Raw genomic sequence first — 25,829 nt, 5'->3', positions numbered from 1 at the left:
CAATTTCTCCACTGGTACACTTTTCAACTCTTTTCACTACAGTACTTCATATATCTCTTAACTGCTCATATTGGCACCATTCTCAGCCAGGGTTTCTGCTGCTAGCATACGGCTGGTGCAAGTTTTGATGGAGCAACCAATGGTGGCATGATTACCATGCCAACTAGAGAAGGGCTTGTATTAGCATAAAGTAAGACACTCTATACCTGCAAATGGTGGATACATGGATGTGGCAGCATACAACTCAGAATCAGCCCCAAAATGACAAAAGTAAAAGTTACACATTAACAATAGGAATTCCTGGCATTGAGCTATATACTCACAAGTGAAAATTTTCCTCCCATACGGGGTTAAGGTTTCCATAGATGGTTTTTGTTCTTTTCTTTGTTTTTCCAACCTGTACAGTAACATAGGGATCACTGGAGCCCGTCTTATCCTTGGCTTGTAGACCCTGTGCACACACCACTGCAACACAGTAAGAGGTACAGCATGCCACTTTCACCTAAATATCGCTTAGTAAAAAACACATCAAGTCCAGCTTACTTATAGTCACAGCAATAAGAAATCTATTCCCACAATTTAGTACAGTAATAAAAGTTTTCTTGTGCATTTGAGTGGTGATGACAGCGGTAAGAGAACTCACAGGCCTTCAGCACATTTTTCCAGCTCTCCTTTCTTTTAATACTAACAGAAAATAATAAAATAAAGGTTTTTGTCCATTCATAGCTTTGCCATAAAAATTCTAATAGTAACAAAAGAATTGCGTACATATTAGCACCCAACCATGGCCACTGTCAGCTGCAACTCTTCAATTGCCAGCACCAGCAGTATTGTTTGATAAACAGTAATCGAAAGCTTACCTCGAATAGAACCTTTAAAAAACTACACATCAGGACTTCAGGTAATGGATGGGCTTACTGGGCAACTGCCAGTGCCCCACTATTTTAGGGGCCTTCGAGCAGGGGCAGGCTGGTATGAATGAGTATAGTATAACAACATTGTTTCATTTACACAATTCCCTTCACGTGTTGCTTATAAATGTAATTAGTTGGACTTCTTTGAATGCAGTAAGACTATTTTTGACTTAATTTCCATTGTTGCTCTAATAAAAATGTGCACATATTAGATTTCTACAATGCAATATAAAAAGATAAGGGTTCCATCTATAGTTTATGTACTTTGTATATAACAGATTGTGGATACCATATTTTCTGGTATACAGAGACCCAGAAACAGCTAATCTCCCCTAATTACCAGTGATGCTGATCTTTGCAGACCACTTGGAGGTACCATCCAACACACTCTGTTTCACAGCCTTGATCTGGTGAGCATGTGTGGCTTTAATCACTCCAAAAACTTCTTGGATCAGCTCAAAGATCTCTGGCTTGTTCCTCTCTCTGATTTTCATGCGATCCTTCAGAACCATGATAATGTTATGAGTACGATCTTCTGCCCCATGTTTGGAGCTCTTCTCAGCTGCCCCTATAGGGGAAAATGGAATGAATTGTTACTATGTGTAGAAGGTTTAAAGCTCGGAAAGATATAAAGTACTAACCAATCAAATCCTGTCATTTTACGGCATGTGTTTGAAAATGACAATTGGGAGCTGTAAGGTTGTTTAGTGTACCTCTTTCTAGTTTCTAGTTGTCACTGAGGTTTTTAGGATACTTCAGGGGAGATGCAATCAGCAGTGAAAAGAGTGGAGTAATGAGCCACTGGAGAAGTTGTCCAATCAGCATTGAAGTAACATTTATAATTGGCATACTATAAAATTATACAGAGCTGCTGATCGATTGCCATGGGCAACTTCTCACTGTCTCAGGAAAAAAGAAGGTCTGGTGGCGCTGAATATTGTATAGTCCACAGGATGATGTTGTCTCATAAAGTGGAGAAACAAAATATGAAAACTTGTGTTAGAGTAAAAAACACAATAGGAGTGTAAAAAGTGAAACACCCATATAAGGGGGGATCCGTACCCAGACTCACAGGTAAAGGTGTGTGAACAAGTGTATCAAGGTATCTTTAAGGGACCACCGGCGTGTGTATTCTAGAGACAAATACCAAGTGTGTTGAGCTGGTATCCAGAGATTCGTACCGTACTCACTGTATATACAGGAGCTTGACACATATAAAGGTATCTTTCACTGACACAATAACCGTATATCCAGGTGAAGTATTTCAAAGGCCAAGGTAGGTGCCTACCATACTCACTGTAGGAGTAGATGTAATACACACGTAGCGGTATCTTTGTGAATAAGGACAGGTCCCCCTATTCTCATCACCTCGTGGCAGAGGCGTGTATGCGGAAAGAGGAAGAGGACCAGTCAAGCTCCTGTATATACAGTGAGTACGGTACGAATCTCTGGATACCAGCTCAACACACTTGGTATTTGTCTCTAGAATACACACGCCGGTGGTCCCTTAAAGATACCTTGATACACTTGTTCACACACCTTTTCCTGTGAGTCTGGGTACGGATCCCCCTTATATGGGTGTTTCACTTTTTACACTCCTATTGTGTTTTTTACTCTAACACAAGTTTTCATATTTTGTTTCTCCACTTTATGAGACAACATCATCCTGTGGACTATACAATATTCAGCGCCACCAGACCTTCTTTTTTCCTGAAGCATCTACCAGCGGGACTACTACAGTGGGTCTCCCTTTTGGTCCAGTGGCAGCAAGGATATTATAGCGCCTTGGGACTTTTCACAACCCCTCCTTTTTTTAACTTCTCACTGTCTTACTTGTCCACTCTTGACATTGCTTGGTACACCTTCCCCTTCATATCATATACACATGTGAAATTAATATGTTACCCTGGCAGTGCAATGCAACTAGGACGCACCAGGAGGTTGTGCAGATTAATTTGATATATAACACTTATAAATCTGGGACTTGTAATGACTGAGGGGGTAATTCAAACCTACTTACACAGCCGTAAATTGAGGTAGCCACCGCCTGCTAAAGTGAAATCCCCCATGCAAATGAATGTGATCTCTGCGAATGGATGTGTATGGCTACAAAATCTATTCGCACCCAAGTGCATATGTGTAAAACTATTGTAACAGACTCACCATCATCTGATAATTACACCGAGTACAAGTCAATGCAGACTCAGAGTAGCCAGAAACTTACTCAGCGGCACAATGGGTAAAGGCATATCTGGCCTGGAGCTGACACACTCTAAAATGTTTAGACACTCCCAGCATCTTGCTAGGCACGCCTGCATCTTTCTTCACACTCCCACTAAACTGCCAGTTTCCACCCCCCCAGATGCCTACTTCCTGTCAATCACCTTGCGGACGGCTTACAGATAGTAAAAGTAGCCAGATTTTATCACCGGACGGCCTTGCGCATGTGTACTATGGGCCGTATGCATGCACAATCTATCAATAATCGCCCGCTGTGTGAATTTGTGGCTGTGCAATCAGGTCTAAATGACCCCCTGAGCCGGTCCTGGTTCCCAAAATAAGGGGGACAAAATGAGTAGGGGTCCCCCATATTTCAAGAACCCGCACCAGGCCCAACCAGCCTGCAGGGTAATGCCACAGCCAGGGGGAGACTTTTTATACAAGTCCCGCCGGCCAAAGCATTCTCCCCCTGACCGGTCAGCATGGGCAGGGGTCTTGGGGAAGTGGGGACCCCCCCCCAAAGAAGGGGTCCCCCCCTCCAGAACTTACCTGCCCATGCTGAAGCCCGGGACTGTCCTCGATGCCCCTGGGCGGTGGGCATCAAGCTGAGTATAGTGTAAAAATTAGAAAAACTATTGTGTATTGCTGTGGCACTACATGTCCCAGCAAGTCAGCACCGCATGCAGGGACTTGGAGAACCACAATTCCCAGCATGCGGGGCAATAAAGGGCTCGCTGGGTCTAGTAGTGCCCCAACAGTACAAATAGTAAAAAAAAAAAAAAAAAAACAGAGCTCCGGATGTTAAACAAACTTGCCCCAGATACCGGACAGCATTGCGGAGGGTCTGGAGAAGCCTCAAAGATCAGCAATGTGAGTATAATTTGCTTCTACAGGTACCCCACTATCGATTCTACTGGAGAAGGGGACCGATCTTCTATCAAGACAGGTGAGTTGGAATGAATAGGCTCCGTGTGTATTAAACTTGTACTAAATGTCACCCGAAATCCTACTAAATGTCACCCTACTAAATGTCACCCGATATCTTTTTTGAACAGTATATAGGGCCTAATTCAGCCCTGATTGCAGGACAATTTGTTCTCAAATTGGGCAACAACATGTGCACCGCAAGTGAAGCAAATGTAACGTGTAGAGAGACTTAACCACACACACAAATCAAATGAATCAGCCCAGTCTTCTCCTGCATCATAGTTGCATTCAATTGTGACTAGGATGCATTTTCAAAAAAAAATGAGCTAGAAGAGTTGCACAGGACCTTGCAGCTCACTAACGCCAGGCATGTGACACAACATGCTGTGAGATTATACTATATGTATGAGTACACATCTGTACCTACTGGATTATTATAGGAGACACATTTTGTGATGGCAGATAAGAAAATATTGAGTATTTCCACTAGGTTTCGAAGAATTAAGACAAGTGTGTCTACAAACATGTTACCAAGAGCTAACATACTGTAGCTATTTGTGAATGTAATTTATACATGACACAATATACACCAAAATTAGTGCTTACTTTGCAGACAGTCAGCATTCAAGAGGTCCTGGCATTTTTCATGGCATTTGACTCCACATTCTGTACAACGCATACCCTGCCTGGCAATGCCCCATAATAGCCCTTCACACTCATAACAGTAGGTGGGGGTTGTGGCAGTCCACACCTCGAAGTTGTGGGGAGTAGTGCTGGAGATTGGGTAAATTAAAGCTTGAAGGGCCTTCTTGTAAACATGGTTTTTCTGGAAATATCACAAAATATTATTGACGTTAGACATAATAAATGTACTTTATTAAATAGAGACATTATATATAGAATTTAGATGTAATACTTACTAGCTCTTCATTGTTTAAAGTGCTTGTTGCAAGTGCAGATGTTATTCCTGCTTTTCGGGATTGGACCAAGGACTAAAAAGGGAAAATAGGATATGGTCATCACCTTTATCTTATCAGGAAAAGCCATTAGTTCAAGTGTTAAAAAGTCCACTTCCAAAGTATAGGTTTTCATCTTTTGTGAACTTACTAATTGGTTTAATCATGTGCACAAATTGAAACCAATCAGCAATTATATTTGATTTGTCTAATTTCCATGTTTGTCGCGTTGCCTTGCGTCAGCTGTTATTTGTAATCCAATTTTGTAATTGATTTCTGAAAAGTCAAATAGTCATTTTATAGGGCCCCATAATATAGGCTGTCATATGTGGGATGTGTATAGATAATCTTGATAACCTGTTGCAACTTTGCATTTGTATTCAATAATTGGCATAATACTTTACCTGAACTTCCAAAATTAAACATTGTTTTACCACAACTGACATCCAAAAGGAAACAAAACAATACATGGTTCAATGGTGCATACATCTGAAACATCCCTGTTACCCCTTTCCATGCTGTTTTTTTGTTGCCTCTTTGGAATTCAACTGCCTTGAGAATGGTCCTGTAGGACCGAAACGTTGGCAGGCTCCTTATTTACTTAAATAAAAACGGGACCCACTGTTCCCGATGACCTTTACTGCTGAAGTCTGGTGAGTGCTGTTTTCCCTTTGGGAGCTACTGTATTTACATAGCACTGTATATACACTGCTATTTATACGGCACCCCAGAGGCTACCTCCATATAGGGTGAGAGTACAGGTCTTGTGTACATACATATCTGACTCAAACCACATATACAGATGTAGCGCCGCTCATCCAGCAGTGGGGCGGATGCTACATCTGCCTGGAAAGCGCGAGCGCCCCACACGCACACGCGTCCCTGTTTCCCATCTGCGGGGTTTGGGAACCGTGCCCGTCTCCGCTTTGCAGAGATGGGAAGAGTTTGGGGAGGGAGCGGGGAGGTGGGGGAACGTGGCGGGGACTGGCGGCGGGGGGAGCTCCGTTGTAAGGGGACGCGCGCGTGTCCCCTTCCAAAGTCTGGCGGGGGCTGGCGCATGGCGAATCCACCACCAGCCCCTGCAATGAAGAGAAGCACTACATCTGCAGGGCAAAATGTAATAGTGGGGGGGGGGATTGTTGGGTTCCCCCCATATTTAATAAACGAGCACTGGGCTCTTGAACCAAAATACAGGGGACAAAAAGACTAGGGGTCCCCCGTATTTTGGAACCAGCACCGTGCTGCAACAACCGGAGTAATCGGAGTAATGTCACAGCCAGGGAACACTTTTTATACAAGGTCCCGCAGCTGTATGAGTGGAGTGGGGGCATTTCCCCCAATAATAGGGTCCACCCAGACTGCACCCATCCACCCCTAGGCTGGATATTTACTGTGTAAAAAAACCCCCAAGAAAACATTAACTTGTGCTGCTGAACTACAAGTCCCAGCAAGCCTCCCTCGGATGGTTACATCCAAATCAGGGCTGAGCTTAGCCCAGATTGGTTGAGACATGCGTTGGTCCGGGTATAGCGTTTTTTTTTATTTGATCCCACAGAGTGCTACTGGAGAAGGGGATCAACCTGCATGGGAGTGTGCATGTATGTGAATAAAATTGTACATTTCAGGGTGTATTTATTTTTACAATGGTTATGCTGTGGGACTTCAAGGTAAAGGCTTGCTGGGACTTGTAGTTCTACAGCACAACCCAATGTTATTAAAAATTGTATTTTGCACAAAAATATCAGCACCCACAGCCTTGGAGTGGTTGTGCTGGGGGGGGGGGGGGTAGTGGCATGCTGTTTTTTTATATTTAACTTTTTTTTTTTTAAAGAACCATGCACAGATTTCGCTGATCTGTACATGGATCTTTCAATATCGCCTGCAAGAAACAGGTCTATTTTCTTGCGAATTTTCAAGGGATTTGAAAGATCGCACCCTATTAGATTTGCGATGAAACAGGTGTTTTCAATGAGAAAACACCTGGATGCAATTTTAGAAGAGAGGGTTTTTTGGCACGGCATAAGGTGCATTTTATAGTTATTTATCCTATATATCCTTCCCAATAAGTAAAGTACCCTCTGGATATAAAGAAGCAACAGAGGATTGTTTATACAAAAAATGACATCTCCTTATCCTAATTTGGGAAATCATGTCCGAGAAAGACTGTGTAGTTAATCTCCTCATTTAGGCCAGTTGGAGACATGGTATCCATCAAGAATATCAGTCGTGTCTCTTGTTTGATAAGTTCTTTATCCCAATCTCCTCTCCGTATGCCCATTTCCACCTTCAGCATCCCAAATGCTCTCAAACCATTCACATTTCCCTGATGGTATCTTGTGAAATGTTTAGCTACTGGTGTCAGGGTTTTGAAATTTGCTTGATCTCTCTTGGCATTTGTTATACTAAGGAGATGCTCAGATAATCTCATTCTCAGGGGTCTTCATGTTTTCACTATATAATGTTTCCAGCAGGGGCATTCCAGGATGTAAATCACCCCTGCCATGTTACATGAGATGTCCTATTGTATCTTCCATTTTTGTTGTACCTGTCCATATAGGAATCTCATGGGCACATATATGGGCAAACTTTACGTGCCACACTTTTATGGATGATGGGTTTCACTTCCTTTTCTAAATGGCTGTGGACTAAAATGTCCCTGAGGTTACAATTTCGCCTCCAACTTATATCCACTTTCACTCTGAGGATCTCCTCCAGGTCCTAATCTGTTCACAGGATATTGATATGCTTGTTGAGTGCTCTCTGGACCTCTCGCCATTCCTGGCAGAAGGTACCTATGAACCTAACTTTATCCTGTTGGGCTGTTATTTTGCTTTTTGGCACAAGGAGTTGTTCTGTATCACATCCATCTGTTTATTTCCTTGCTTTGCGTATGGCTCTGTTACTATAGTCTCTGCTTTTAAGTCTCAAGTCAAGTTGGTCTGCCCTTTCATTGTATACTGTTTGTTTAGAACAATTTCGTCTTGTCCTTAGGTATTCCCCCTTTGGGAGGCCTTTTATCACTTGAGGGAAATGTGCACTTTCACAGAGGAGCAGTGAATTGGTTGCTGTACTTTTGTGAAAAATTTCAGTGGAGATCGTTCAATCTGATTCCACGTTAATTCGGAGATCCAGGTATTCCACTTCTTGCTGGCTCATATGGTAAGTCAACTTGAGATTTAGGTCATTTTGATACAATTTGTTGATGAAGTCAACAAATAGACCTATCTCCCCCTCCCATATGATGAGCAGGTCATCGATATATCGTAACCATAGTAACACATGTACCGTGTACATCTCGTTATTGTCTATGAAGACCCTGTCTCTTTCCCAACACCCCAAGTACAGGTTTGCATACATGGGGGCACATGTGCTCCCCCTAGCTGTCCCCTGTACCTGGAGGTAAAAGTGGTCTTCACACACAAAATAGTTCTTGGACAGAACATAGTGCAGCAATCTTACAATGAAGTCATTCAATGGTGTGTGTCGATCCATGCTCAAAAATTACTTGCTTGGTTACCAAAATCAAGTATGATGCTTGTTTCTGGCATAGGCAGACATAGGAGGGTAAAGTGATGACAAATTGTCTTAGATAATGGTCCACAAATTGGCTCGCTTTCTCTGTGAGCCCCCTATGCCGGACATAATGGTCCTCTCTGGTGGATTCTCCTCATATTTGTGGATCTTGGTCAACAAGTACAGGGTAGGTATCCTTACATTCTTAAACATCAGAAAATCAAATTAAGATTTTGTTATGACTCCATCTCATGCTGCCTGTTCTATCATCTTCTGATAGACTTCTGTGAAGTTGTTTGTGGGATTTAAAGTCAATTTCCTATAGCAGGACGTGTCACTTAGCTGCCTCCTCAGTTCTTTCTGATATTTTCCGTAACACCATAACCATAACACTACAAATGTGTTTTTCCACTCTTTGATCTCATGCAGTGCATCTCTCTCAGATCTGTCCAGGTTATCATGTAGTTTATGTGTCCCCTTATTTATTTCTATTTCATGAAGAGCCTCTGCGTCACAAACCCCCCCATGGAGCGAGACTTTCCTCCGGCGAGACCCCCCCCCCGTGGAGCAAGTGGCTGCTCCCTCGAGACACCCCCCCCCCCCACCATGTGGAGCTCAAGAGCAGGGATGATGTTACACCATGCATGTGGGGCACTTAACATGGTGGTACCACATCTCCAACTTGCGCTCTGTGACGAACTGGTTGTAAGTTTGTGATCCACATGACTTGCTCCACGTGCATAGCATTTATCCTTATGATCATTTAATACATATTCTCTTTGGAAAAAAACTGTTACCAATCTCCTCATTTTTTTATTTATTTTCTATTTATTTATTATTTTTTATCCTGTATTTATATATTTTTCTACTTATTTTTTTTAATTTTTATATATATATATATATATATATATATATATATATATATATAAATACGGTATGGACCTCGTATTGCGCTAACAGTTCTTAATATCTGCTGCTACTCCGATAAGGCTCCCCTGTTAGTGGGAGTCAGGCAAGAGATACACAAAAAAGAGGTTTATCGGAGAGCGCTGAATTATGTACCACCTAGTCACTTTAATAAAATATAAAACAATGGTAGAAATTTTGTATAACAACAATTGATTGATTATTGTCCCTTTCCCGAATGAAACGTGGAGTTCTTGTTCAAAGGTAAAAAAGTTCTTTATTGAAACCCAACGCGTTTCGTCAGAACGACTTCCTCAGGGGTAAGACTAAAAATGGTACAGAAAGAAAAAGCAAGGGGCATATTTTCAATATTGGATCACTACGTATCAATATCCATACAATAGGTATAATTTCATTAATCTTTGAGTACATACCAGAATAATATTTTCCTGAGTGTATGATCAACGTTAATAATTCATACAGGATAATGATAAAATCTAAAATGCAATTAAAATAACCAATGAATACAAATAATAACATAAACAGAAGAGCAAGCAAGTGAAGATAACGGAGGATAAAGGCTGGTGTTTCGCCAGGCTATATACCCGTGAAAGGTAAGTGAACGCCAAACTGGCTAGATGATTGGATGTTGATGAATATCCGGGAATATCGGAGTTTTTTAGGGTCTGAAAATATTTATTTAATAGCTTAATTTTAACATTTAACTGGTAACCACAGAGTAGTTTAATTTATTTAATTAATTAACATACCCCCAGTTAGATGATTCAGGGGGAAGCTTTCCTTTAGCTAGTAAGTACCCGGTCTTTAGGCGTAAAGGCACTATAAGGATTTCTGGGTAAACCAAAATAATAATAAGTTACAAAATTCAAGAATGGAATGGAATTTGTTTAAATATAATACCATAGACTACATACCAGTAGAAAAGTGATCTAGTATGAGGAATCCAATATGGATAGGCGTGGTCTTAGGTTATAGGGGTCACCATACCTAAATAACAAATTAAGTAATCATTCACTAGTGAAAAATATGTATCCATTATAGGAGTTAAATGATCATTACATACCAAAATGGTGGATGAAATAGGAAGGCCACCACGGCCTTACGGATTTAAAGAGACACAACGATCATCGGGAGTGGGACTCACAGAATCTAAAAAATGTTATACCTAATTAATAATTTCATAATAAGGGGTTCCATAAAAGAGGGAATTTATATCAGACCTACCGTGTAAAAGTAGGTAAAATTTTCCAAAACCAGTGGATAATTTCAAAGTGACTTGGTTTTGAGAAATCACTTCCCAAATATATGTCACCTAAAAAGGATAAGTTTTTTATGGATGTTAGATTGGTGAAAATCACCGTTTGCCGATAATAATTTGATCCAATATATTGGGGAGCGGGGAAATAACATAGTATAATTTATTCCAATTTCTATATTTATCTGATATTCCTTCAGTTTACTGTAATTAAACAGATCCCATAATAGCCATTATTTACATAACATAGCCTTTAGAAATATATATAGTAAATGGCATGATTAAAAAATGGCATGATCAAAAGAAATAGAAGCACAATACAGTTTTTTACAAGTATTAGGGTATCATGAAAAGCAGTACAAATCATTGGTAATGCTTTAAAAGATGTATCACAGTTTTACAGAATGTTACTAAACAAAGTAACTACAAGAATTCCAGAGGTATTAACTCACCACAATGTAGCAGTATTGAGTAGCTCCTTCACTGGCTGACGACAACTGCCTAGTGAATAGTGGAGCCTTTATATAGGGAAATATACCCAGATCTACTTCCGGTATACAATTGTCAAAAAACGTCCTAAATAGCTGTATAATAGATATAATAAGTGGATAGGCTGTGTTATCGCAACCTACTATTATCACCCAATATAAGAAAAAAAGTTAGAGCAATGTATAATAGGTTCAATTCTATTAATTGGTGTGGTGGAACGCACGCCCGCTCGTGTGCGTTCCACCTGACTACTTCCTGTGTGGGCGGAATTTTTCTGTTGTTTAAAACTGGTCCGCACATCAACTAAAATGCGTCCCAGCTGGCCTGCACTAGGTGCGCTGTCCTAAAGTGTCCCCATGGATATAAGCGGCTCACCATATAGCTGGACTTTAGCGGTGGACCGCACGTCCATGTATGCGTGCACCAATACAAGGTGCACCATCAAATAAGTCCCCGCAATACTAAGTAACAATGTTCCTATCAGTAATATGTGCTTCCTAGCGTGTATTCTATCAATGTTCCAGCTTTTTACAGTTGTGCGTTGACTTCTTAATCCCTGCAGGGGTTTTTTCAAATTACTGTATGGTTCATTATGCTAATTTAATTAGTGAAGTGCAACCTCGTATCAATTCATATATTCATTACGTGTGTATGTTAAATATGGTGAAGGGGGGTGTATAGGAAATTTCGTATATACAAAATATATAATATGTGCATTCATTGACATATGTGGGGTGTATATTTAATATAGGGGAGGGGGGGGAGGGGGGAGTACCTTACGACAATTTAGCGCAAATAGGCACACATTTATTGTGAGTATTAATTCTATAAAAGTGGGGAGCAAGGCATTATAATAACCTTACGATAATTTAGCGCAAATAGGCGCGCATTTATCATTGTGAGTATTAATTCTATAAAAGTGCGGAGCAAGGCATTATAATAATCTTATTAACATATCCTATGTACAGATTTAAAGGAAGGGTGCTTCTTGGTAGTAATTCCTTTATATTATAAAGTGTATTAATGTAATGGACCGCTATTAATGGGGACCACTATATTGCAATAAACTTAGAATATGTGAGAATATTAATGTGAGCTATAAGTAATATAATATTGTGAGCTATTAATAAGAGAGGGGGGGGGACATCCCTAAGATAGGGATTTAAACTAAGATAACCTAATTTACACTGCTTATAGATGTATATTCATGGACATCGAAAAAAGGAAATAGTATAATAACCAGAAGGCAATTAACCATATAATAACACTGGTTGAGCCATACCTTTGGAATGTACAATTTATGATTTACGATACAATTTGCACTTTGAGTTGTATTTTACAATACAGATGCACTTTGAGTTGTAATGTACATTGAAAAATGTTTAGACATAATCAATACAAAATTATTACTAATTTCTACCTGATATTTAATGAAAAAAAATGTAAAAAAATGCAAAATACGGGGGGGATGAAATAATGGGAATAGAGTTGTGAACCCTTCTTAGAGGGTGTATTCACCATTAGCTGCAAATTCGGAGTTTTTTGCTGTTTTATAAGAATGAAACTATATCAATGTTTTCATTGAGCCCTTTCGGGATCAATGAATCAAGGACATAGATCCAATAACTCTCCTGTATCCTCCGTTATCTTCACTTGCTTGCTCTTCTGTTTATGTTATTATTTGTATTCATTGGTTATTTTAATTGCATTTTAGATTTTATCATTATCCTGTATGAATTATTAACGTTGATCATACACTCAGGAAAATATTATTCTGGTATGTACTCAAAGATTAATGAAATTATACCTATTGTATGGATATTGATACGTAGTGATCCAATATTGAAAATATGCCCCTTGCTTTTTCTTTCTGTACCATTTTTAGTCTTACCCCTGAGGAAGTCGTTCTGACGAAACGCGTTGGGTTTCAATAAAGAACTTTTTTACCTTTGAACAAGAACTCCACGTTTCATTCGGGAAAGGGACAATAATCAATCAATTGTTGTTATACAAAATTTCTACCATTGTTTTATATTTTATTAAAGTGACTAGGTGGTACATAATTCAGCGCTCTCCGATAAACCTCTTTTTTTTTTATATATATATATATATATATATATATATATATATATATATATCTTTTTTTTACATTTTTTATATTTCATTATTTATTTATTTTTTTAGTAATTATAGCAATCAAAAACCATAAAATAATTAACTTTTTCATTGATGAATCATTATTAATGAATTATTATTATTAATTATTATTATACAAAAATCCTTTTATTCTCATGAATGTACTATATATCTCTGAACATAATGATGGTGTCATACTAAAAAACGTATCTGTCTCTCTTAATATGAGAAAATAGATCGATCTCTGTAACATCATTTTTGATATCCAGTCCATCTATAACTTACTAATGTCTATTTACATATTAATCAGGGGTACTTGTTAAGGTACACGATGGACGCGATGGACCCGATTTCCTTTGAAATCAGGTCCATTTTGCCGGCAAAGGCAAAATCAGGAGCATCGCGTCAGTCGCGGGCATTAACATGGCCCGCGACGCGACTGATGCGATGGACGCGATTTTGCCATAGGCTTCAATGTTAAAATATTTTTAACATTGAAATCGGGAGCATCGCGTCGGTCTTGTGCCATTATAATGGCACAAGATGAGATGGACTTGATTAAGTCCATTTTACATAGCAAACAATGTGAAATGGGCCAATATGACCCATTTCATATTGTATATGGCCCCGTCATGGTTAAAAAGTTAACCAACCCCATTGGTAGCATCACGCCACGATTGACGGCAACCCGAAGCGTGGCGAGTGCAGCGAGCCTGCAAGGGGCGGCGGTGCGAGTCCTCCGACCTTTTCATACCCCTACTATCCACGTCGGCGTGGAGTTGAGAATATAAAGTGTGGCGAGCACAGCGAGCCACCGAGCACGAAGCGTGGCGAGCGGACGCTTATACCTTAAAAAGTTCACAAATTAAGGGGGCGCAGCCCCTGACGACGGTATGGCGTATGGCTCTGTTACTATAGTCTCTGCTTTTAAGTCTCAAGTCAAGTTGGTCTGCCCTTTCATTGTATACTGTTTGTTTAGAACAATTTTGTCTTGTCCTTAGGTATTCCCCCTTTGGGAGGCCTTTTATCACTGGAGGGAAATGTGCACTTTCACAGAGGAGCAGTGAATTGGTTGCTGTACTTTTGTGAAAAATTTCAGTGGAGATCATTCAATCTGATTCCACGTTAATTCGGAGATCCATGTATTCCACTTCTTGCTGGCTCATATGGTAAGTCAACTTGAGATTTAGGTCATTTTGATACAATTTGTTGATGAAGTCAACAAATAGACCTATCTCCCCCTCCCATATGATGAGCAGGTCATCGATATATCGTAACCATAGTAACACATGTACCGTGTACATCTCGTTATTGTCTATGAAGACCCGCTCTCTTTCCCAACACCCCAAGTACAGGTTTGCATACGTGAGGGCACATGTGCTCCCCCTAGCTGTCCCCTGTACCTGGAGGTAAAAGTGGTCTTCACACACAAAATAGTTCTTGGACAGAACATAGTGCAGCAATCTTACAATGAAGTCATTCAATGGTGTGTGTCGATCCATGCTCAAAAAATACTTGCTTGGTTACCAAAATCATGTATGATGCTTGTTTCTGGTTCAGAGTGATGCCCTGTAGCTTGTTCAATACATCCATTGTATAACAGACATAGGAGGGTAAAGTGATGACAAATTGTCTTAGATAATGGTCCACAAATTGGCTCGCTTCCTCTGTGAGCCCCCTATGCCGGACATAATGGTCCTCCCTGGTGGATTCTCCTCATATTTGTGGATCTTGGTCAACAAGTACAGGGTAGGTATCCTTACATTCTTAAACATCAGAAAATCAAATTAAGATTTTGTTATGACTCCATCTCATGCTGCCTGTTCTATCATCTTCTGATAGACTTCTGTGAAGTTGTTTGTGGGATTAAAAGTCAATTTCCTATAGCAGGACGTGTCACTTAGCTGCCTCCTCAGTTCTTTCTGATATTTTCCATAACACCATAACCATAACACTACAAATGTGTTTTTCCACTCTTTGATCTCATGCAGTGCATCTCTCTCAGATCTGTCCAGGTTATCATGTAGTTTATGTGTCCCCTTATTTATTTCTATTTCATCGAACTCTCTGCTCACAAGATCAATAAATACTTTAACATGTGGGCAAATCGAGGGATCAGGTACAAATGTGGATTTATATTTCAATACTGTACCCTGAGTCTCATTGGTTTGTGTCATTGGGGTCTCAGTTACTTCATCCACTTCAGACAGATCGTGTAGTATTTGCAACATCTGCATGTCATTACTGTCCAGGAATTGATCAATTCATGGTTGGAAAGGGTCGTTAATCATTGTGTCTGACAGAGATTCTCATTGTGTGCTAAAGCTTTGTTCAGATTGTTTTTTTAAAAACTTTTTAAGTAATAATTTCCTCACATATAGATGGAGATACTTCTGAAATTCAAATCTGTTTATGGATTGAGTGGGTGAAAAGGAAAGGCCCCATTATTTACGACATCAGTGCCGGCACCTCAACCTTTCAGTTTAAGTCAAGAGCTTAATAGTAGACAATCAAACTTGAAAAAAAATGTCTGGAAACAATGCTAGAGCAAGATATCACCCACATTGATATGACACAAGAGGATTGGCTAAATGATATATATGCCCTCAAAATGGCCTTGGCCAAACAAACAAAGACCTTTTGGAAAAAGGCAACATTTGAGAAGCTATATTAGAAATCAAATAGCCCCAAGAGGTCTTAGACCCAGAGTTTTTTCGTCCTATGAATTGACAAATGAGATACCACCTGCTCTTTTAACCTTATAAATGTCCTCATAAAACATGAAGAAATCATGCTAGACAAATACGCTCAGGAGATTACCAGTCTTGGCGATAAATTGAAGAACTTTGAAAGCCTAGACAAATTGCAAAATAATATAAAACTGGAATTAGAGGGCATAGAAAAAGAGCTCATCAGCAGGAAGAAAGGAATACTGCAATGGGATATTAGTGATTTTACAACCAATAGAGTTTACAGGTGGAATTTCACCAACAAAAAAAGATCCCTCAACAATACTGCAGGGTATACAACAAAATCAGATGTGGATTCCTCTGAAGGGGAACAAACTGACACATCTTACACTGCCAGGCCTAGACGTGATTTTTTAGGGGTCAGCCCCAGTGACACCAGAAGGATTCTGGAACGAGATGGAGGAGAACCAGGAGGGGGAAGAAAAGGAGGGCCAAGGGATTGGATGGAGGACTGCAAAGAAACCAGACGGTACAAGAGATAATCCCATCCGATTCCCTAAGAATTATACATCTGACTGAACACACCCTCACAGAAGCCCAAATCTCCATCCTCAATAGGGGCCTTTCCTTTTCACCCACTAAATCCATAAACATATTTGAATTTCAGAAGGATCTCCATCTATATGTGAGGAAATTATTACTTAAATTTTTTTTTTAAAGTTCTGAACAAGGAATTGCCACACAAGGAGTATCTCTGTCAGATACAGGGCCAGTGCCACCACGAGGAAGCCTTAGGCATTTGCCTAGGGTGCCAGCCACTGGAGGGTGGCCACTTGGGAGCAGCCCCTGGATAAAGGTGAAGGTGAGCGTCTCCCTCTCTGCTCTCCCCTCCCCACCCCATGGAGCGATGCATCTCCCGCCCCCCCCCCCCCATGGAGAGCAGCTGCTGCCAACCCATGAAGAGCCTCTGCGTCACAAACCCCCCCATGGAGCGAGACTCTCCTCCGGCGAGACACCCCCCCCCCCGTGGAGCAAGTGGCTGCTCCCTCGAGACACCCCCCCCCCACCATGTGGAGCTCAAGAGCAGGGATGATGTTACACCATGCATATGGGGCACTTAACATGGTGGTACCACATCTCCAACTTGCGCTCTGTGACGAACTGGTTGTAAGTTTGTGATCCACATGACTTGCTCCACGTGCATAGCATTTATCCTTATGATCATTTAATACATATTCTCTTTGGAAAAAAATCTGTTACCAATCTCCTCATTTTTTTATTTATTTTCTATTTATTTATTATTTTTTATCCTGTATTTATATATTTTTTCTAATTATTTTTTTTAATTTATATATATATATATATATCTTTTTTTTTTACATTTTTTTATATTTCATTATTTATTTATTTTTTTAGTAATTATAGCAATCAAAAACCATAAAATAATTAACTTTTTCATTGATGAATCATTATTAATGAATTATTATTATTAATTATTATTATACAAAAATCCTTTTATTCTCATGAATGTACTATACATCTCTGAACATAATGATGGTGTCATACTAAAAAACGTATCTGTCTCTCTTAATATGAGAAAATAGATCGATCTCTGTAACATCATTTTTGATATCCAGTCCATCTATAACTTACTAATGTCTATTTACATATTAATCAGGGGTACTTGTTAAGGTACACGATGGACGCGATGGACCCGATTTCCTTTGAAATCAGGTCCATTTTGCCGGCAAAGGCAAAATCAGGAGCATCGCGTCAGTCGCGGGCATTAACATGGCCCGCGACGCGACTGATGCGATGGACGCGATTTTGCCATAGGCTTCAATGTTAAAATATTTTTAACATTGAAATCGGGAGCATCGCGTCGGTCTTGTGCCATTATAATGGCACAAGATGAGATGGACTTGATTAAGTCCATTTTACATAGCAAACAATGTGAAATGGGCCAATATGACCCATTTCATATTGTATATGGCCCCGTCATGGTTAAAAAGTTAACCAACCCCATTGGTAGCGTCACGCCACGATTGACGGCAACCCGAAGCGTGGCGAGTGCAGCGAGCCTGCAAGGGGCGGCGGTGCGAGTCCTCTGACCTTTTCATACCCCTACTATCCACGTCGGCGTGGAGTTGAGAATATAAAGTGTGGCGAGCGCAGAGAGCCACCGAGCCCGAAGCGTGGCGAGCGGACGCTTATACCTTAAAAAGTTCACAAATTAAGGGGGCGCAGCCCCTGACGACGGTGTGAAGAGCGCCCATAGGGCGCGATGAATCACCTAGTTACCATAGTATTTATAACCTGAATGATAACCTGGCCAGATCTGAGAGAGATACACTGCGTGAGATCAAAGAGTGGAAAGACACAATTGTATAAACCTCCGATAAGAGGGGGGGACATAGTGTTATGGTCTCTGTAAAAATATCAGAAAGAATTGAGGAGGCAGCTAAGTGACACGTCGTACTATAGGAAATCGACTTTTAATCCCACAAACGACTTCACAGAAGTCTATCAGAAGATGACAGAACAGGCAGCAAGAGATGGAATCATAACAAAATCTCAATTTGAATTTCTGGTGGTTAAGAACGCAAGGATACCTACCCTGTACTTGTTGCCCAAGATCCACAAATGTGAGGAGAATACACCAGGGAGACCCATTGTGTCTGGCATAGTGGGGCTCACAGAGAAAGCGAGCCAATTTGTGGACCATTATCTAAGCAGATTTGTCATCACTTTACCCTCCTATATCCGTGATACAATGGATGTCTTGAACAAGCTACAGGGCATCACTCTGAACCAGAATTCGTGGCTCATTACATGTGATGTCGAGAGCTTGTACACAAGCATCATACATGATTTTGGTATCCAAGCAACCAAGTATTTTTTGAGCATGGATCGACACACACCATTGAATGACTTCATTGTAAGATTGCTGCACTATGTTCTGTCCAAGGACTATTTTGTGTGTGAAGATCCCTTTTACCTCCAGGTGCAGGGGACAGCTATTGGGAGCACATGTGCCCCCACGTATGCAAACCTGTACCTGGGGTGGTGGGAAAGAGAGCGGGTCTTCATAGACAATAATGAGATGTACACGGTACACTGATATTTTCCGCAAAAGTACGGCAACCAATTCACTGCTCCACTGGGAGTGTACACATTTCCCTCCAGTGATCCAAGGGGGAATACCTAAGGACAAGACGAAATTGTTCTAAACCATCAGTATACAATGAAAGGGCAGACCAACTTGACTTAAAAGCAGAGGCTATAGTAACAGAGCCATACGCAGAGCAAGAAAAGAAACAGATGGATGTGGTAGAGAACCACGCCTTGTGCCAAAAAGCAAAATAACAGCCCAACAGGTAAGTTAGGTTCATAGGTACCTTTTGCCAGGAATGGCGAGAGGTCCAGAGAGCACTCAACAAGCATATCAATATCCTGAGAACGGATAAGGACCTAGAGGAGATCCTTGGAGAGAAAGTGGATATAAGCTGGAGGCGAAGTTGTAACCTCAGGGACATTTTAGTCCAAGCCATTTGGAAAAGGAAGTGAAACCCATCATCAATAAAAAAGGATCCTTTAAGTGTGGCACATGTAGAGTTTGCCCATATATGAGCCCACGAGATTCCTATATGGACAGGTACAACAAAAAATGAAAGATACAAAAGTACATCTCATGTGACACGGCAGGGGTGATTTACAGCCTGGCATGCCACTGCGGGAAACATTATATAGGGAAAACACGAAGACCCCTGAGAACGAGATTATGGGGGTTATTCTAGTTCACTCTTTCTGACAAATTCCTTCTTAGATGGACAAAACCATGTACACTGCAGGGGGGCAGATGTAATATGTGCAGAGATAATTAGATTTGGGTGGGGTTTTACTCCAAAGTGAGATCTATATTGCAGTGTAAAAATAAAGCAGTCAGTATTTACCCTGCACAGAAACAAAATAACTCACCCAAATCTAATTCTCTCTGCACAAGTAACATCTGCCCCACCTGCAGTGCACATGGTTTTGTCCATCTAAGAAGGATTTTGTCAGAAAGAGTGAACTAAAATAAGGCCCTATATGAGCATCTCCTTAGTATAAAAATGCCAAGAGAGATCAAGCTAATTTCAAAATCCTGAACCTGTAGCTAAACATTTTGCAAGATACCATAAGGGAAATGCGAATGGTTTGAGAGCATTTGGGATGCTGAAGGTGGAAATGGGCATACGGAGAGGAGATTGGGATAAAGAACTTCTCAAACAAGAGACACAACTGATATTCTTGATGGATACCATGTCTCCAACTGGCCTAAATGAGGAGAATAACTACACGGTCTTTCTCGGACATGATTTACCAAATAAGGATAAGGAGATGTAATTTTGTGTATAAACAATCCTCTGTTGCTTCTTTATATCCAGAGGGTACTTTACTTATTGGGAAGGATATATAGGATAAATAACTAAAGACAGAGTCACAGAATCAGGACCCAGTACTCACGAATAACCCCACAGAATATCAGATCAACTTATATAGACCATATTATAGTCATCATAAGGATATTAAAAATAAAAAGTGAAACAAGATATTATTTGCTTATCAGCTAATACCTATCCACAATGTTTTTCACGGTTTTGTTCAGTGTTGTGTGGTCATTCACAAATCCCCCCTTTTGTCCCCCCCCCTTTTGTATACGAGAGGGTACAAAGCTATCCCAACTCAATAATACACATTTCACAATGCATACGTTATTATATGTAACATTGATGGTATTAATTATTCACCATTGTCTCACTATTTTGAAATTAATCACAGTTTATTATTTCAGTCACTTTCATATAATAATTTTGGTCAATACATGTAACTACACACTAGATCATTTAAAAGTGCACAAAACTAGGATCAGCAAATAAACGTATATATAATTTATATGAATTCATTATTTTTAATAATCACCATGTTTTATTCTCCTTTATATATATATATTTAGGGTATCTGACCTCCTACCTTCTCAAAAAGATAAGCGTTCTTTATTGAATTTGCTGCTATTACTATTCTACCTTTTATCCATTGTATTTTGTACTTTTTTATATTCCATCCCCCCTCCCTTTTTTTATATATAAAAACCTCTTTTATATTTTTTTATGTATCTTTGACTCCCTAAAATTTTAAGCTTGTCATCCTAGCAGTCCGCCCCCATCTGGTCGCTTTTGTATATTTGTCTTATATTGTTACAATAAAAATTTTATATATATATTTTTATATACTATTTATTACTTCTCACAACAATTAGTCGCCAAGGTCTTATTCCTTCCCTGCACATATATATATATATATATATATATATATATATATATATATATATGTGTATACACAAGAATATATGTCTTACACATATTTCCACACGCCTTAAAATTATGGAACTCATAATGAAAGTGCAGTGGGGACAGTATATTTATTTATATGAATACATCCAAGTGATAACATTATCCGTATATTCTTCATTAGAATCTGATGGTCATTATGTTAACAAATAGAGACAATCATTTATGCATAAAATATTCCTACTACACACAAATGTCATTATCCTAAAATCCATCAGTGGTTGATGTAACAGCAACTAACTCTCTTAAAAATAAAAAAAATGTATATCTAAACAATATACACTATTCCCAAACCTAACATAATCTACAATAATTTCCCTTCCCCTTCTTCTACTTCTATGAATCTGAATTATGTACATGTACGAGTGAATCCTCTATAAGAATTGTGTCAAATAAAGTGGGATATAATGTGAAGACACTTTGAAAAACTTTACTGGATGTCCATAACAAATAAAGGTAATCCATAGTGAGAACACTCCCACGCCTGAACTCATGAATATTCATGAGGTGGGTAAGTATTTAAAGAACTTCCGGGCACCCACCTGGTTTGTCCTGATGAAGCTGGTAGCGACACGCGCGTTGGCCAGACACACATAGTGTGTAAAAATCCCCAATGTTCCTTCTTTTTTAAAATTTATTTGGATTTGAGTAATAGTGCGCACAGTATCCACTAACAGAGGGGACACCGGATAGGAGCCGTATAGGATAGCGCGGTGGTGCAGATACAGCACGTAGCCGGTGCGTCCCTCTCTGTGACGCAGTGTTGAAACTGTGCGCGACACGGGTCTGGAAGCGTAAGAGTAGCAGCGTCACATACTGACCACGATCTCCCCACAGACGCTGTCGCCCGTTAGCATGACAAGGAGCCGTGGTAACATATTCAGACCACGATCTCCTGTTATGCCGGAGTGTGAGAACACGGCGGTGCAGAACAGACACAAAGCTGGTGTTTCCTCCTGTACGGCATAGTGTGGAGATACGGGACTGGTGGGGTGAGAGTCACGGTGTTACATACTGACTGTGATCTCCCCTCAAGTCCTGGTGCTTGTCAGTACACCAATACAGTACATCTTTGTGCTCCCGACTGCATAGATTGTAGCAGATAGTAAGCAGCATTATTCATACACCGGCAATTAGAATGACCCTGATATACTATATGCTGCTTTCTTAATCCTGCCCAATCTGTAGACATTCAGCCCCATTAACAATTATTGTTAAAAAGCAGATATACAATTGGTAATAGTAACATTACAGCAATAAGGATAAATACTATCTATAATTCCAGCTGATCTGTTCTACTATGTATAGTGGTTACACATTGTGATATACATGATAAGACGCACCTATCCAATTTAGAAATTTAAAAAAATATATATATACAAAAAAAAACTAAGAGAAAATCCGTTCTGCGAACACCTTCATTTCATAGTGTAACTGGTAATTAGTAACCATACATAAACTTGGAGACATTGGCTGTATAATATATATTCTAAACATGCCTAAAGTGGCATGAACATATACTCTCTCTCTCTCTCTCTATATATATATATATATATATATATATATATATATATACATACACACACACACACACTTACTAAATCATACTTACCATTGCCTTCATAGATTAAGGGAGAATGAAAAAAAAATGAGAGATAGAGATTAATAAATGTGATAACATAACAAGACATTTAATTTTCAGTGATTTCAATTTGAAATGAACTTTTAAACTCAAATATGTCATATTTTACACTGAGATATGAGTCTGCACACTTCCACATTCTTGTTTAAAGTATCTGGACATTCTAAATGCAACTTTTATCCTAGTTTAAGGATGCATTTTCCTTCTTAAATATTCCCTCTGATGATCGAAATTATGACAGGTACAGTAAATACCCTTGTTTACAACTCTAGATCACCTCTGTTATTCTTCAAGGAGGTCATTTTTCTGTGGAGACTTACCAAATCGCTGACCAGAGGTATGGGTTTTCTTTTCCGAATGTCTGGCATACTGTCTATAATTATGAGACCACCAGCAGGCCTTAGAGAGAGAAGGAAATATGACACATGAGCAATGCAGCAGTTGAAGTTCAGTTGAAAAAAGTGCAAAATTTTATGGTACTTGTGTATTATCACGGCGAACCGATTTTACTACGTACGCAAATGTAGTAAAATCGCATCGCATGCATTTAATGTAGTATACCAGACATTTTCTGACAGGTGTGCCGCCATGCCTCGGGTCACGGCGACTCACCAGTGGAGTTTCACTTTGACAGGGGGGACGGGCGGGCGGCTCGGCATCATACTGGACGTTGTTGGTTGTGTGCATCCATGTGCGCACCGCCCACCCGCTCACGGCTCCCCCGCTGTGCACTGTCCGGGACTCGAGAGACGTGCTGTGCTGCTATGCAATAATCATATATCCCGCTGGACCACTAGCCAATGGGCGCTTGCGGTCCACCAACTGGTGGCTGCTGGACCGCGAGCGCCCATTGGCTAGTGGTCCAGCAGCAGGAGATATGAATATTACATAGCACCACAGCACGTCTCTCTCTTGTACATAGCGGGGGAGCCGTGAGCGGGCAGGCGGTGCGCACATGGACGCACACTGACAGGGGGGAGGGGTCGTCGGTGTGTCAGCACAGGCAGGAGGGGGGGTTTGCACACGGACGCACACTGGGAGGAGGTGGGGGGGTGAGGGGGGTGAGGTGAGCGGGCCGGCTAACCATTGGCTGTCTAAGTATGGTGTACTCCCACCCACTCTCCCACCTTCCTGCACTCACCCAGCCACCCTCCCACCCCACTGCAGATACCCTCTCAGATACCCTCCCACCCTACTGCTCCCACCCTCCCTCCCTGCCGCACACTACTGGCGGTGCATTGAATTGCAAATAGCGGATGGGAGCCAGGAGTGGGCCACTGCACAGTTCTGTCCCCCTTGGCAACGAGCAAATTCAGTCCACCTTGACATCGAGCATGAAGCCCCTTGGCATCGAGCATGAAGCCCCTGGCATTGAGCATGTAGGTTAGTGGCACTTATGTGTCAAATGTGTATGGTGTGTTATATAGTATGTCATGGGCATTGCGGTGTGTTATATAGTATGTCATGGGCATTGCGGTGTGTTATATAGTATGTCATGGGCATTGCGGAGTGTTATATAGTATGTCATGGGCATTGCTGTGTGTTATATAGTATGTCATGGGCATTGCTGTGTGTTATATAGTATGTCACGGGCATTGCTGTGTGTTATATAGTATGTCATGGGAATTGCGGAGTGTTATATAGTATGTCATGGGCATTGCAGAGTGTTATATAGTATGTCATGGGCATTGCTGTGTGTTATATAGTATGTCATGGGCATTGCTGTGTGTTATATAGTATGTCATGGGCATTGCGGAGTGTTATATAGTATGTCATGGGCATTGCGGAGTGTTACATAGTATGTCATGGGCATCATGTGTGGGCTTATGTGTAATCGGAATTACAAAGTTCACTAAAATGTGCAATGGGCATTGCGGTATATGGCATAACATGTAATTGGCATCACGATGTGTGGCATAACTTGTAATGGCCATTAATGTGTGTGATATAACATGTAACTGGAATTATGGTATGCAAAATCAAGAATGAAATTGAAGCAAAGGTTTAAAAAAATCAACATAAGGTGGGGCTGGGGGCGGGACTGGGGCGGGTCAGTGGGTGTGTCAAGGGGTGGGCCAATGTCCGTGAATCTCTCAACAAAAAGGTGGTAACCCTACTTACAAGTGCGCAATATTTTTGGAATATCTGAGGGGGCAGGTGAGTGCTTGTAATAACAAAGGAGGGGCATTTGTTTATGTAATTTGTAAGGGGGAGTTGATGCTTGGACTGTCTAAGGAGGGGCAGGTACTGTATGTGGAATAACTAGGTGGGGGGGGGCAGGTGTGTGGAATTACTATGAGGGATACAGTATATCTTATATTTGATTAAAACATTTTGGTGTGCCTTGGCAATTTTGAAGTCTTGTTTATTTGTAGAGAAAAGAGTGTCTTTTTATGGTGCACCTGGAGAGAAAAAATGTTTATAAAACGTCACTTTTATTTAATTCATTAAAAATGGTTGCGAAATATAAAAGAAAATAAGACAAGACATGAGACAACATATAGTGATATAAAAAGGATAGAAATCCTTCACCTAGTGGAAACCCCACTGTCTATTCTCCCAAATGACTTAAGTTATATTGCTGTTAGGCTGTGTTATAATAAACATTTATTTGTAACGTGGATCAGGGTTACTGCGATTATCTGCAATGTTTCAATTAAACCCTGGGCTCTCTCTGGCAGCCGCTGGCAAGCGTCTGAGAACGGACACAGTTCCGTCTCAGCGCTGCTGCTGGCTTGCTGGAGCCAGTGGTACCACGTCCTGTGTTCTC

General features: G+C 40.4%; 1 protein-coding gene across 1 annotated transcript in view; it reads right to left on the bottom strand.

Moving 5' to 3' along the window:
- Positions 1 to 25,829, bottom strand: part of LOC146068713 (protein unc-13 homolog A-like) — a 334,746-nt gene that overhangs the window by 182,829 nt on the left and 126,088 nt on the right. The window contains exons 14-18 of the mRNA XM_083179255.1: positions 23,380 to 23,458; positions 4,982 to 5,053; positions 4,668 to 4,887; positions 1,255 to 1,482; positions 324 to 465 (exon numbers count right to left, since the gene is read on the bottom strand). Coding sequence (XP_083035381.1) covers positions 324 to 465; positions 1,255 to 1,482; positions 4,668 to 4,887; positions 4,982 to 5,053; positions 23,380 to 23,458 — 741 coding nt within the window. The remainder of the gene's footprint in view (positions 1 to 323; positions 466 to 1,254; positions 1,483 to 4,667; positions 4,888 to 4,981; positions 5,054 to 23,379; positions 23,459 to 25,829) is intronic.

The sequence above is a fragment of the Crinia signifera genome, chromosome 1 (assembly GCF_055691185.1).
Source record: "Crinia signifera chromosome 1, ASM5569118v1, whole genome shotgun sequence".
Taxonomy (NCBI): domain Eukaryota; kingdom Metazoa; phylum Chordata; class Amphibia; order Anura; family Myobatrachidae; genus Crinia; species Crinia signifera.
The sequence above is the reverse complement of the archived record's forward strand: the minus strand, read 5'-3'. Positions and strand labels throughout refer to the sequence as shown.